Source organism: Cebus imitator, unplaced genomic scaffold (assembly GCF_001604975.1).
Source record: "Cebus imitator isolate Cc_AM_T3 unplaced genomic scaffold, Cebus_imitator-1.0 Scaffold30, whole genome shotgun sequence".
Taxonomy (NCBI): Eukaryota; Metazoa; Chordata; class Mammalia; order Primates; family Cebidae; genus Cebus; species Cebus imitator.
The window spans coordinates 117,901-133,778 of NW_016107345.1; the positions used below are offsets into that span (position 1 = coordinate 117,901).

The 15,878-nt window shown below is 42.7% G+C and overlaps 1 protein-coding gene across 3 annotated transcripts in view; it reads right to left on the reverse strand.

Moving 5' to 3' along the window:
• CEP70 (centrosomal protein 70) overlaps positions 1–15,878 on the reverse strand; it is a 65,874-nt gene that overhangs the window by 35,415 nt on the left and 14,581 nt on the right. For 2 of the 3 annotated variants that reach the window (XM_017523685.2, XM_017523686.2), the window contains 4 exons: positions 11,506–11,631; positions 9,320–9,410; positions 9,074–9,197; positions 8,365–8,545 (listed from right to left, as the gene is read on the reverse strand). In XM_017523685.2, coding sequence (XP_017379174.1) covers positions 8,365–8,545; positions 9,074–9,197; positions 9,320–9,410; positions 11,506–11,631 — 522 coding nt within the window. Of the gene's footprint in view, positions 1–8,364; positions 8,546–9,073; positions 9,198–9,319; positions 9,411–11,505; positions 11,632–15,878 lie in introns of those variants that run through there. The other variant, XM_017523687.1, reaches the window with a different exon arrangement.

Genomic DNA, 15,878 nt, shown 5'->3' on the forward strand with positions numbered 1-15,878 from the left:
CATGTTCAGGAAGGTTAGAGAGATCACCAAACAGATTCAATTCAAATAAGACTACTGCAAGGCATATAATAAATTCTTACCTGGGCAATACCATCCTGGACATAGGAATGAGCAAAGACTTCATGACAAAGACACCAAAAGCAATCACAACAGAAGCAAAAATTGAAAAATGGGATCTAATTAAACTTAAGAGCTTCTGCATAGCCAAAGTAAAAAAGTAAATAGACAACCTACAGAATGGGAGAAAATATCTGCAAACTATGCATCTGACAAAGGTCTAATAGCCAGTATCTATAAAGAACTTAAATTTACAAGAGAAAAACAAATCCATTAACAAGTAAGCAAAGGACATGAACAGACACTTTTCAAAAGAAGACATACATGCAGCCAACAAGCATATGGAAAAAAAAAGCTTAGGCCAGCATAATGCCTCATACCTGTAATCCCAACACTTGAGAGGCTGAGGCAAGTGGATCACCTGATGCCAAGAGTTCAAGACCAGCCTGGCCAACATGGTGAAACCCCCTCTCTACTAAAAATTTAAAAAATTAGCCAGGTGTGGTGGCCCACGCCTGTAGTCCCAGCTACTCGAGAGGCTAAGGAAGGACAATTGCTTGAACCTGGGAGGTTGCAGTGAGGCAAGATCACACCACTGCACTCCAGCCTGGGCAACAGAGCAAGACTCCATCTCAAAAAAAAAAACAAAACTCAATATCATTTATCATTAGAGAAATGCAAATGAAAACCACAATGAGATGCCATCTCACACCAGTCAGAAGGCTATTATTAAAAAGTCAAAAAGTAACAGATGCTGGCAAAGTTGCAGAGGAAATGGAACACTTACTGTTGGTGGGAGTGTAAATTATTTCAAACATTGTGGAAAGCAATATGGTGATTCCTCAAAGAGCTAAAAGCAGAACTACCATTTGACCCAGCTATCTGATTACTGGGTAAATGCCCAGAGGAATATGAATTATTCTACCATAAAGACATGTGCACAAATGTTCACTGCAGCACTATTCACAATAGCAAAAACACGGAATCAATCTAAATACCCATTAATGGTAGACTGGATAAAGAAAATGTGGTACATATATACCATGGAATACTATACAGCCATAAAAAAGAAAAAGATCATGTCTTTTGCAAGTACATGGATGAAGCTGAAGGCCATAATCATTAGCAAACTAATGCAGAACAGAAAACAAAATACTACTTGTTCTCACTTAAATGTGGGAGCTAAATGATGAGAACTTATGAACACAAAGGAGAACTTATGAACAACAGACACTGGGGTGGAGGGTGGGAGAAGGAAGATAACCAGAAAAGATAATTATTGGGTACTAGGCTTAATACCTGGGTGATGAAATAAGAGTACAACAAACCGCCATGATACAAGTTTACCTATGTAACAAACCTTCACATTTACCCAAATCTAAAAGTTTAATAAATAAGTACATTCTCAAAGTCAAGTACAAAGAGAAGATCCTAAAAGCACCAAGAGAAAAGAAGTGAACATACAAAGGAGCTCTGATTTATCTGGCAATAGAATCCTCAGCAGAAAGCATATAGGCCATGAGAGAGTGAAATGACATATTCAAAGTGCTGGTGAAAGAGAACAAAACAAAAACTGTCAACCAAGTATATTATTCTCAGCAAAGCTATCCTTGAAACATGAAGGAGATAGTCTTTACTAGGACAAGCAAACACTTGCAAGGGACTCATAAGAAATGCTAAAGGGATTCTTCAGTATGAAAGAGGACACCACATGCAAAAACAAAAAAAACATTCGAAGGTATAAAACCCATTGGTAAAAGTGAGTATACAGACAAATGCAAAATACTCTTACACTTGTGGTGTGTAATCCAGTCATATCTCTAGTATGAATACTAAAAGAAAAATCTACTTAAAACAATAGGCTGGGCACAGTGGCTCATGCCTATAATCCTGGCATTTTGGGAGGGAGAGGAAAGGCCGATTGCTTGAGCTCAGGAATTTGAGAGCAGCCAGTGCAATATGGAAAGTCCCGTCTCTACCAAAAATACAAAAAGCAGGGTGTCATAGCACGCACCTGTGATCCCAGCTACTTGAGAGGCTAAGGTGGGAGGGCCACAGGATCCTTAGGGTGTCACTTTGCCAGCCAGAAACCTCCGTGGTCAGTGGCACCTCTGCTTTGTTTTGCTCATACCCGCTGGGCTTGTTCCACCCACTTAGCCTGGCAGGCTGCACTTAGACTATGCTACCAGCCAGGGCCCCACACCTGTGAAGGGCAAGCCAGGTGCGAAGCAGTGAGGGGTGTGTGTGTGAGCAGGTGTGAGGTCCGGCTACTGCACACAGCCAGGCACACCAGGTGCTGCGGTAAGGCAGACAGCTCCAGCCACCAGCACAGGCACTGGCTCCATGTAAGGCTGCAGCCAGACCAGATGTACTGCAAGCGGCTTCCACTACAGGCACCAGTGTCTAGACAAGGGGAATGCAGTGGTGCCTGAAAGCTTGGAGATGCCAGGAACCACAGAGCTGCAGAGGGTGTTACAGTCTGTCACAGCTCTGGCTCTGGGAGCCCTGAGTCTGGGCTCCCAAAAAAGTCACAACTCATCTCCTCGTCGTCCACAGCACAGCGAGTTGGGGGGGGATGTGTTTCAGGTAGCACATGTTTCAGCCCATTTGTGTTACAGCTGTTTCAGTCCCACCATCCTGCTCTGGCCAGTGGCTTCTGGGCTGGCCTGGTCCTACCACTGCTTCCCATTGCATGGAGCAGCCACCAGGTGCCAGTGGAGGGTGGGAGGCCTATGGTGTGACAGCAGCTCTGTCTCAGGAATCCCGAGGTCTGAGCCCCTAGAAAGGTCATTACTCTTCACTCAACGCAGTATGGGAGCGTGTCACCACCCACAGCTCGGTGAGCCGGCCAGGAACATGTTACAGCTCCTTTCACCCCCACCATTCAGCGGGTCCCAAGTTCTTGTCCTGCGTCCAGGAAGAATGAGGTTACATAGACAACTGGAAGGTGAGCAAGGCGACGGAGAGAAGCCTTATTGAGTGACAGAACAGCTCTCAGCAGAGAGGAGACCCAAAGTGGGCAGCTCTTATCCACAGGCAGGTGGATAAGTCGATGAGACCAATGAGTCGATGCGACCCTGAGTCTAGCTGAGCCTTGGGTTTTTATGAGATCAGAAGGGAGGAAGTATGTGCTGATTGGTCCATGGGCAGCCAGGGGAAGGCCTGGAAAAGGCACCATCCAATTGGCCAAAAGGCATCAAGGAAGTTCTCAATCCAGGTCAAACTCCACCTGGAACTAGCAGCCTGGCCGAGGCTGCAGGCTGTCCTTGGTTTGAAGGTGAGGTTTCACTGAGAACCTGCCCCTTCTGCCTAGAAACCTGTCTGCCTCCCACTGCCATCAACATGCCGTCTGCAGTGCCCAGGCTGTCCGTGCTGAGGGACGCCCACAGGCCCACACCAAGCCGCCCTTAACCTCCCAGCCTCCCTTCCATGCTTGTCGGCGCCTAAAATCTGGGGGAGCCAAGGCAGCAGGAGGCTGGCATGTCAGCACTGCCTTGAGCATGCACACACCTGGCCGGGTCATGACGGCGCCTGCACTCAGCCACAACTTTGCTCTACACTGGAGTGGTTACTAGGAGTGAAGAGAGGCCAGGGAATGGGAGCAGGTACTTCCAAGCCTGCAGTGGCAGGGTCTGCCTAGGCTCCTGAGAGAGCAGGGATGTCCAAGTTCGAAGCTGTGGCTGGGCAGCTACAGCTGTGCCTGGAAGTGCAGGGTCACCACTGGGATCACCTGTTCCTGGCCCCTGATGGCGCCACAGAGCATGCAGCCCTGGCCACACCTCCTCCGCTGCTGGCATCCTCACAGAAGCTGCTTTAGATGGGCTGCCATCAGGAGGACAGCTTGAGCCTGAGGGGTAGAGGTTGCAGGAAGCTGAGATTGTCCCACTGTACTCCAACCTGGGTGACAGAGTGAGATCTCATCTCATGAAAACAAAAACAAAAAAGGTCCCCCCAAAAATAACCACAGCAACTTGTTAAGATATAGGCAATATAAAAAGATGTAAACTGAGACAACAAAAAGTTATAATGTGAGGGAATGGAGAAAGTACAGAAGGTTCTAGTTTTTCGTTTGTTTGTTTCTATTATTTGTGATCAAGGCAAGTTATCTGTTTAAAAAACTTGTCCAGGCACAGTAGCTCACACCTGTAATCTCTACACTTTGAGAGGCTAAAGCAGGAAGACTGCTTGAGGCCAGGAGTTCAACGCCAACCTGGCCAACACAGTGGATCCCCATCTCTTTTAAAAACTCTTTAATTTAAAAAATAAAAAAACCTTGTTATATCTATAAAATGTTTTTTAAAACCTCATAGTAACTACAAAGCAAAAACCTAACAGGTACATTAAAAAAAAGCAAAAAATTAAAACAACCAAGAAAGAAGAAAATAATTTGACCACAAAGGAAGACAGTGAAAAAGGAAGAAAACACAATAAGATATCATCTCACTCAAGTAAAAAAAAAAAAAACACAAAAAAAAAAAAAAAAAAAAAAAAGAAAAAAAATATTGGTGAGGATGTGAAGAAAGAGGAATCCTTGTACACTGTAAGTGAGAAGGAAAACTAGTACAAATACTATGGAAAACAGTATGGAGGTTACTCACAAAACTAAACCATATGATCCAGCAAACCCACTACTGGGTGTGTGTGTGTGTGTGTGTACACGCGCACGTATGCTTATTATATATATGTAATATAAATGATATAAACATATTGAAGACATATCTGTACTCCTATTATTATTGCAGCACTATTCACAGCAGTGAAAATATGTGGATAAGGTGGAAAAGGGATGATTCATGTCCTGAATGGGACTGAGCAAGATTGTGTGATATTTCATCATGCTACTCAGAATAGTGTAAAATTTTAAACTTATGAACTATTTATTTCTGAAATTTTCCATTTAATATTTTCGGACTGCAATTGACCACAGGGAACTGAAACTACAAAAAGCAAAACCATGGATGAGGGGGAACTACTGTGTACAAAAATCAGTTGGATACCTCTTAATTCATTGTACCAGGCCAACATTATCCTGATACCAAGCCAGAGATACTACAAAAAGAAGAGAAGTATAGACCAATATCTATTATGAATATGAATGCAAAAATCCTCAACATAATATTAGAAGGCCAAATTCAACACATAGTAAAAGGATTATACACCACAACAAAGTGGAATTTATCCCTGGAATGCAAAGATGACTTAACATACAAAAATCAATCACTGTAATACACCACATTAACACAATAAAGAAAAAAATATACAATCATCTCAGTTTTCAAAAATCCCAAAACACCCTTGGGGGAAACTGTAGCCCCCAAAGCTAAACTCACTTCTTTGGGCTTCCTGTCTAAGATCATGGTATGTGCATGGCATCTTCCTCTAAAGAGGATTTTGATTTTCTTATGTCAAATGCTATATATAAACTATCATTTCTGGCCAGGCATGGTGGCTCATGCCTGTAATCCCAGCACTTTGGGAGGCCAAGGTGAGTGGATCACAAGGTCAGGAGTTCGAGATTAGCCTGGCCAATGTGGTGAAACGCCATCTCTACTAAAAATACAAAAATTATCCGGGTGTGGTGGTGGGTACCTGTAGTCCCAGCTACTCGGGAGGCTGGGGCAGGAGAATTGCTTGAACCCAGGAGGCAAAGGTTGCAGTGAGCCAAGATAGTGCCACTGCACTCCAGCCTGGGAGACAGAGCAAGACTCCATCTCAAAAAATATATATATATATTTTTCCAACTCCTTAAACTAAGATCTTGGCTTGAGGTTCCTTGGTTATATCCAGGAGATTGGGAGCCAGGTTGTGACCCAGCTTGCTCTTTGGAATAAGATGCCTTAATCTTAGGCTTCGAATAATTTACATTAATACTTTAAAAAATACTATTCCCTGCATATGCAGATAAGCAGGCACATAAGGAAGCAAGACACCATGAACTACAGCTTAAAGAAACTAAACATGGAAATGCTAGGGGAAAATGGCAGATAGGAGTCAGGACTAGATTGCAGCTCCCATTCCGATGAACAGAGCAGTGGGTGGAGACTCACATCATGAACTTTTGCTCCAGAACTACTGAGGAATACACCAGGAAAGCTGAGAAAATCCACAGACCTCTGAAGGAAGTGGATTGCTCCTGCAGGACCTAGGAGACACCCCAAATATTGTGAATGCCCAAGCTATGCAAGTGGGAAAGGTAGGATTGTCTACCCCTGAATACACATCCTCACTGGGGAACTTGAAGGTCTAGTTCATGGGATAGGATTTGACCTTACCTGGAGCTGAGTCAAATTAGAGAGCAGAGCAAAATAAAGGGGTAGAGGAAGAAATGGGAAAAGCCCTGTGGGCTCTCTGCATCCCCTGGGAAGCCATTTCTGACTTGTTTCACAAGGGTCCTTTGGAAGGGCTGCCAGAGAAGCTGGTAAAAGACCACATAGAGAAGGAAACTCCAGCTGAACTTTCTAACAACTCCAATTGGACATGAAGTTTCCTGGCCAGAACTTGGGGAAGGGCATGAATCTAGTGTGCAGATTTGACAAATAGGGAGCCATGGTAGCCCTGCTTGCTTTCTCAGCTGGGAGGCTGGTAGCCTGGGGCAAGTTCTCAGCTCTGCTCACCCACTGCCTGGAAATAAACTTGGTGCTTTTGGTGGAGGGGTTGCGGGGGGCGGGCACAATGGGAGTGAGACCAGCCTTTTGGGTTGGGTGAGGAGCTGGGTGAGGCCTATAACTGCCGGCTTTCCCCAACTTTCCTGACAATCTGCATGACACACAGAGACAATCATAATCCTCCTGGGAACAGAACTCTATTGACCTGGGAGCCATACCCCTATTCCCCACAGCAGCTGCAGCAAGCCCCACCTAAGGAGAATCTGAGCTCAGAAACACCTAACCCTGCCCCCACCTGATGGTCCCTCTCTATCCACTCTGGTAGCTGAAGACAAAGGGCATATTCTCTTGGGAGTTCTAGGGCCCCGCCTACTGCATGATTTTATAAATACACTATTGATGAGGAAAGCAATCTTGTTAACAAAACCAACCTAAAAATACAACATTCTAATGGTAAAGGAGTTTGTCCAACAATGTCTTCTCTGAAACTATCATCAATACCAGCAGCTCTAGTACTGCCTGCCCCAAGCTGGCAGCATAAATGAGGGTAGTCCACCAACTGCCTCTATCCTCATACTAGAGCTCCACAGTATCTCTGGTAGATTCTCTCAAAATCCATGGAATTTATGCTAACTCATTTGATCCTTTCAACACTGGCAGCATACACTGAAGGGACTTCCAGACTCTGCCTGATGAATACTGCTCCCTTTTTGGTAGTCTGAACCCACATATGCAAAGGTATATATAGTGTTGTGTCAGCAAAACCACTAAAATAAGGACTTAATGTTTATAATCATACGTTAGTAAAGATCAGAAACACCTCATACAACTAAACAGTTACCAGCACAAAAGACTCATTTCCTTTCGTCACAATAAACACCCAAGTTTAATAGTTTTTAAAATTAGGGGGTTAATTATTTAATGTTACAAAGTTGCCATTTCTACAAAAAAAAGTTTTAGACATAAAAAGTTGTAGATGCCACCAGCCAGGTGCAGTGGCCCACACCTGTAATCCCAGCACTTTGGGAGGCCAAGAAGGGCGGATCACTTGAGCTCAGGTGTTTGAGACCAGCCTAGGTAACATGGCAAAACCCTGTTTCTATAAAAATATAAAAATTAGCCAGGCATGGTGGCATGCGCCTGTACTCTCAGCTACCCCAGAGGTTGAGGTGGAAGAATCTCTTGAGCGCAGGGGGCGGAGGTTGCATTGGGCCGTGACTACACCACTGCACTCCAACTTGGGTGATAGAGTCAGATGCTGTCTCAAAAAAGTAAATAAACAAAGTTGTAGATGTCTATTAGATATCCAGTAGAGATATAAAGTAGGCAGCTGGATTTGAGTCTGGAATCTGGGGAGAGGACTGCGCTACAGATATAAATTTCAGATCCCAAATTAGACTGAGATCACCAAGGGAATCAGAGTATACAGGAAACAGAAAAGATCTAAGGACTGAGCACTGGGGAATTCCAATACTAAGAGGTAGGGAGATGAGAAAAAAACAGCAAAAGAAATTACAGAATAATCAATGAGGTCAGAGGGAAACAAAGAGGATATTCTAGAAGCCAAGTGAAGGGAATTTCAAGGTAGCAGTGATAGGCCAAAAAAGGTAAAAACTACTGAATTAAGCAACATAGAAGTTACCTGGGACCATAATTAGCTATTTTAGTACTAACCATCATCTAAGAATTCATAACTCAGTACCTGTAAAGTTTTGTGCTCCTTTTGAAGATCTTTTATTTTATTCTGTTGCTGGCAAACCCTATTTAGTGATTCATCTTCCAATTCACCAATTTTGGATTTCACACTCTCCATAATTTGTTCCAAGTCATCAGCTCGTTGTTCTTGATGGGCTGCTCGGCTTTGCTCTAGCTGAAGTTCATTTCTAAGTTAAAAGACATACAGTTTCTTCCATTAGTATTAAAAATAAATCAAATTACCAAACATACACATATAACGACATATTGACTTTCTAAAGTTTCTTTGCATTCTTTTTATCTAAAATGCTTGGAACCAGAAGTGATTCATATTTCAGATTTTTTTCAGATTTTTGAATACTGCATCACATTTACTGGTCAAGCAACTCAAATCTGAATATCCAAAATCTAAACTGCTCCAGTAAGCATTTCCTTTGAGCATCATGTTGGTGCTCAAAAAGTTTCAAATTTTGGAGGTTTTTACATTTTCAGATTTGAGATGCTCAACCTGCAACAGAAACTAATAGAAGAAATGTAGGGTATCATTAAGTATCTATGCTAAGCCATTACCAAAAGATTTACCTATTAAAATTTTACCTACAGAAATATTTTTTAGTTTAATCGAAACTGGAAATTAAATTTCAAGATTGTTTTCAAGGCAGTTATTTTTAGAACGCATACAAACAATTCAAAAGAAACGTTTTCCATTTTATTACCTAAGATGTTGATTAGTTTCTATAAGCTCCTGTATCATGTTCTGTTGACGTGATGTTTCTTCCACCAACAGTTTCAAATTCTGTCTCATCCTTTGTGATGACTGTTTGTCAAAAATGATGAGATCTACATTTAAAAAGTATATAATACAGATAGTAAAAATAAAAGGCAAAAAAAATTTAAGATAAAAAATTTTTTAAAGAAAAACAAACATTTTATCTTAAGCAGCAAGAATAGCATCTAATTACCTTTGAGATCTGTTCTTTTGACTAGGGACAAAGGTTTTAAGCCATGCATCATCAACAGCACATTTATGCTTTCCCATTCTGCTTCTTCCTGCTACAATTACAAAGAGAGAAAAAAGGATCAACTTTAAGATATAAAGTGAAGAAATTCTCTCATATATAATTTCCTGCATTTTCAGAATAGAAATTTTTCTCCAAAAGTTTTAAGTATAAATGTTTATGCATACATAATATCAAAACAACACATTTATTGTTTCTAGCAAAATTAGACTAGAGGCATATAAATAAGCACAAATTATTGCATTATACAGAACACTTATATGTAGGCCTCAAAGAACAAAACAAACAACAACAAAACACCTTGCAATTTCAGTGAATCAAATAAATCTAAAGTTTTTTATTTAATTAAACCACACCAAGCCCTGCTCAGGAAAAAAAAAAAAAAAACAGCTATAAACTAGGCAATAACAACTGAATAGTAAAGAAAAGGTGAGTCACTTATAAGTATCACTTTCATAATGACTAGGGTCACAAAAAAATCAAAACATACCTGACTAGTTGGAACCAATATTTCAGATAGCTCCTTGTCAAAAGGAGCCTGTTCATCTGGATATATGACTCTAATAGAATCGCCCTGAAAGACACTCTCAAAGTCAAACAAATCTTTTCTTTTGACTGTTGACTTTTTCCTCCTTTTTTTGAGACACATTCTTGCTCTGTTGCTAGGCTAGAGTGCAGTGGCGTGATCTCAGCTCATAGCAGCCTCTGCCCCCCACCCAGGTTCAAGCGATCCTCCTGCCTCAAACTCCCAAGTAGCTGGGACTATAGGCACATGCCACCACGCCCAGCTAATTTTTGTATTTTTAGTAGAGACGGGGTTTCACCGTGTTGGCCAGGATGGTCTCTATCTCTTGACCTCGTGATCCACCCACACTGGCCTCCCAAAATGCTGGGATTATAGGCATGAGCCACTCTGTCCAGCTTTTTTTTTTTTTTAACATCTCCTACCACTCATAACTTTTCCCTCATTTATGTTTTAGGCTTTCTGATCACAGTTTAACTATGTGGTGGACACAACTAAAATTATCACTGATGTTTGTTTTAGGAGTCAAAAGCTCTGTTAGTGTCTCAGAACATCTGCTGTAACTCATAAAAATAAAATGTTCTGGCCGGGCGCGGTGGCTCAAGCCTGTAATCCCAGCACTTTGGGAGGCCGAGGCGGGTGGATCACGAGGTCAAGAGATCGAGACCATCCTGGTCAACATGGTGAAACCCCGTCTCTACTAAAAATACAAAAAATTAGCTGGGCATGGTGGCACGTGCCTGTAGTCCCAGCTGCTCGGGAGGCTGAGGCAGGAGAATTGCCTGAACCCGGGAGGCGGAGGTTGCGGTGAGCCGAGATCGCGCCATTGCACTCCAGCCTGGGTAACAAGAGTGAAACTCTGTCTCAAAAAAAATAAAAATAAAAATAAATAAATAAATAAAATGTTCTGGGTCGGGCACAGTGGCTCACACCTGTAATCCCAGCACTTTGGGAGGCCAAGGCAGGTGGATCACGAGGTCAGGAGATCGAGACCATCCTGGCTAACACAGTGAAACCCCGCCTCTACTAAAAATACAAAATATTAGGCGGGTCTGGTGACACGCGCCTGCGGTCCAAGACTCAGGAGGCTGAGGCAGGAGAATCACTTGGACCCAGGAGGCGGAGGTTGCCGTGAGCCAAGATCGCACCACTGTACTCCAGCGTGGGCAACAGTGAGACTTTGTCTCAAAACAAAACAAAATTAAATTAAAAAAATGCTCACATAATAAAGTCACATATTTTGATAGATTAACTTATACATATTGTTCCCTGATACCACTTTCATTTTAAGATAAAGTAATTGTAAATTCTGAAAATAGTTGGGAATGGCATTTTCCAAAGTACATGCTACAGAACACTAGTCTAATGAAATGTTCATCAAACTAGTGTTAAATAGTATGAAATGTTGTATGCTAAATCCTCCCTTTGGAAACTGATAATATTGTGAAGTGTTAGGGTAAGTAAACCATTTAATAGTCTTTAACCTAGCATTTCCCAAAATTATTTGAGGAAAGAACTCTTTTAAAGGTAAATTTTTCCATTTGTAGATGCAGCATTCTTTGGCACATATTTTGAGAAGCAATGGCTTAAAATATTTTAAGTTTACCTGTTTTTCAGTCATAAATCTGTCTGATGGTTGATTGGAATCCTGGGGTTTAGGGGCTACTGGAAACATAGTTTCTTTTGTAGAATGAAAAGGAACAGAAATTGGCAATTTAAAAATTTGAGTTGCCTAAATGAAAAAAGACAAAAAGTACAACAGGAATTAAAGAAAATTATATTTAAAAGAATCCACTACTCTTGCAGGGCAATTCAGGTCATTCCTGTGTCAAAACTTTATGACTTCTTAGTTAGCTGATTATTAAGAATTATTTGAATAAACCCTATCTTATAATGTTCTCCTTTGGAAATAAAGCATTCTGAGACTTTACACACATACCACACACACATATGCACTCTGTCCTGCCAACTCTCCATCACTGAATGAAGGAAATATTTAACAGTATACTGTGAAAAGCATGTGACATTAATAAACTGTTATCTTTTAGAAGATGATTCTTTCAGTTCTTTATGCTGCATTCAGAAAAAATACAGAAGACATACTCCTCCAAAAAGAGGATACACTGATGAAGTATAATGCATAACTAGTACCCAAGAACACAGGAAAAAACCAAGTAGAAGCAGCATTTGAAGAGCTAATGACTAGGTCCACTGGCAAGATGGCCCAATAGGAACAGCTCCAGTCTGTAGCTCCCAACGAGATCAACACAGAAGGCAGGTGATTTCTGCATTTCCAACTGAGGTACCCGGTTCATCTCACCGGGACTGGCTGGACAGTGGGTGCAGCCCACCGAGGGCAAGCCAAAGCAGGGTGATGCATTGCCTCACCTGGGAAGTGCAAGGGATCAGTGGATTTCCCTCCCCTGTCCAAAAGTGGTTGTGAGAAACTATATGGGGAAGAACACTGCATTCTAGCCCAGATACTGTACTTTTCTGACAGTGTCCGAAACCAGCAGAACAGGAGATTCTCTCCAGTGCCTATGCCGCTAGCGCCCTGGGTTTCAAACACAAAACTGGGCAGTTATTTGGGCAAACACCGAGCTAGCGGCAGGAGTTTTTTTTTCATATCCCAGTGGCACCTGGAACGCCAGCAAGACAGAACTGTTCACCCCTCTGGAAAGGGGGCTAAAGCTAGGGAGCCAAGTGGTCTGACTCAGTGAGTCCCACCCCCATAGAGCCCAGCAAGCTAAGATCCATTGGCTTGAAATTCTCATTGCCAGCACAGCAGCCTGAGGTTGACCAGGGATGCTCAAGCTTGGTGGGGGGAGGGGCATCCTCTATTGTGGAGGCTTGAGTGGGCAGTTTTACCCTCACAGTGTAAACAAAGCCACGGGGAAGTTCAAACTGGGCAAAGCCCACTGCAGCTCAGCAAGGCCACTGCGGCCTGACTACTCCTCTAGATTCTTCCTCTCTGGACAGGGTATCTTGGGAAAAACAGGGAGCAGCCCCAGTCAGGGACTTAGAGATAAAACCCCCATCTCCCTTGGAAGAGCACCTGGGGGAAGAAGTGGCTGTGGGTTCAGTTTCAGCAGACTTAAATATCCCTGCCTGATAGCTCTGAAGGGAGCAGCGGATCTCCCAGCACAGCATTCGAGCTCAGATAAGGTATAGACTGCCTCCTCAAGTGAGTCCCTGACCCCTGTGTATCCTGACTGGGAGATACCTCCCGGTACGGGCCAACAGACACCTCATATAGGAGAGCTCTGACTGGCATCTGGTGGGTGCCTCTCTGGCACAAAGCTTCCAGAGGAAGGAACAGACAGCAATCTTTGCTGTTCTGCAGCCTCTGCTGGTGATACCCAGGCAAACAGGGTCTGGAGTGGACTTCCAGCAAACTCTAGCATACCTGCAGCAGAGGGGCCTGATTGTTAGAAGGAAAACTAACAAACAGAAAGGAATAGTTATCAACAAACAGGACATCCACTCAGAGGCCCCATCCAAAGGTCACCAACATCAAAGACCAAAGTTAGATGAATCCAAGAAGACGGTGAGAAACCAGTGCAAAAAGGCTGAAAATTCCAAAAACCAGAATGCCTCTTCTCCTCCAAAGGATCACAGCTCCTTGCCAGCAAGGGAACAAAACTGGATAGAGAAAGAGTTTGATGAATGGACAGAAGTAGGCTTCAGAAGGTGGGTAATAACAAACCCCTTCAAGCTAAAGGACCATGTTCTAACCCAATGCAAGGAAGCTAAGAATGTTGAAAAAAGGTTAGACAAATTGCTAACGAGAATAACCAGCTTAGAGAAGATATAAATAACCTGATGGAGCTGAAAAACACAGCACGAGAACTTCGTGAAGCTTATAGAAGTATCCTTAGCCGAATCAATCAAACAGAAGAAAGGATATCAGAGACTGAAGATCAACTTAATGAAATAAAGTGAGAAGACAAGATTACAGAAAAAAGAGTGAAAAGAAACGAACAAGGCCTCCAAGAAATATGGGACTATGTGAAAAGACAAAATCTGCATTTGATTGGTGTACCTGAAAGTGATGGGGAGAATGGAACCTAGCTGGAAAACACTCTTCAGGATTTATTGAGGAGAACTTCCCCAACCTAGCAAGGCAGGCCAACATTCAAATTTAGGAAATACAGAGAACATCACAAAGATACTCCTTGAGAATAGCAACCCCAAGATATATAATCATCAGATTCACCAAGGTGGAAATGAAGGAAAAAATGTTAAGGGCAGCCAGAGAGAAAGGTGGGGGTGCCCACAAAGGGAAGCCTATCAGACTAACAGCGGATCTTGGCAGAAACCCTATAAGCCAGAAGAGAATGGGGGCCAATATTCAACATTCTTAAAGAATTTTCAACCCAGAATTTAATATCCAGCCAAACTAAGCTTCATAAGTGAAGGAGAAATAAAATCCTTTACAGACAACAAATGCAGAGAGATTTTGTCATTACCCGGCTTGCCTTACGAGAGTTCCTGAAGGAAGCACTAAATATGGAAAGGAACAACTAGTACCAGCCATTGCAAAAACATACCAAATTGTAGGGCTGATGGCCCCACAGGGTCATAGAATGTCCCTTATGCTGTGCTGAGGCGCAGGATCCGAGAAATAAAGAGACAGGACACAGAAGTACAAAGAAAATGCAGCTGGGCTCAGGGAGCCACGCCACTTATCATTGGAGTCAGGCGAGGCCCCAAATGTCCAGAAGCAGGAGTATTTATTGTGTATAGGTTAGGGGGCAGGGCAGTGAGTGAAATCATCTTTAAGGATAGTGATAGGGTCGTGAGCAATAAAACATGGGGTCCACCCCCAATAGGTCACCTAGGCCAGGAGGACAGTGCACAGCAAGGGGCCCGTTCCCATGAAGGCAAGGGCCATGTGCAGTAAGGGGTCCACCCCCATTAGGTCACTGAGGCTTGAAGGTGGGCCGTGCGCAGTGAAGAGGGTGCAGTGTACAATACTTCTATCTATGGGCAAACTACTTCTAAGAAGATTTATAGGAGGATGCCTTAAGTCACATAGCAGTGACAGAGCTGTAAAGGTTACCGCCACCTTCTGGCAGCTTCCAATGAGTTCTATGGGAAGATGCTTTTTGAGCAGCACAGTAGCAAGAGCTGATAAAGTTCACAGTCGCTAAGGTGGATTTCCGGTCTGAGGGCAGCCTTCCACAAGAACTGGAGCAAGGTCCTACAACTACTTTATTAGGAGGAGTGGCTCTTGCCCCAAGCCTGCCATACAGCGGGTATCTTTATGATATTGAACGCTGCCGCCTGGGCCATGTATTCTTGTCCTGGTATAACTGTTTTCCCTTAAATCATGCCTTGCACTATATCTGCTCTAGGCATTCCTCCGATTGTAAGCTGCTTATTCCTTAATTCATGCTCTATACTGTGTCCACTCTAGGCATTCCTCCAATTATAAACTAAGATACAATTATATATATGTAGGGAAATATTCTTTAGGCACTCATACTATCAACTATTATATGATTATAACTATTATATGATTATATAAAGGGATTCTTCAAGCCCTAATTCTATAAACTAATATATGATTGCATAAAGGATTATATAAAAGGAAATAGCTGAGTAGTAACACTACGAAGTGAGATATTCCTCAAGCCCTAACTGTGCCAGGGTTCTGCTTAGCTCTCATTGCTCAGTGCCTATATCGGGAGTTATCCACACAAATTGTAAAGACCATTGACAGTATGAAGAAACTGCATCAATTAATGGGCAAAATAACCAGCTAGCATCATAATGACAGGATCAAAGTCACACATAACAATATTAACCTTAAAGGGAAATAGGCTAAATGCCCCAATTAGAAGGTACAGACTGGCAAATTTGATAAAGAGTCAAGACCCATTGGTGTGCTATGTTCAGGAGACCCATCTCACATGCAAAGACACACATAAGCTCAAAATAAAGGAATGGAGGAATATTTACCAAGCAAATGGAAAG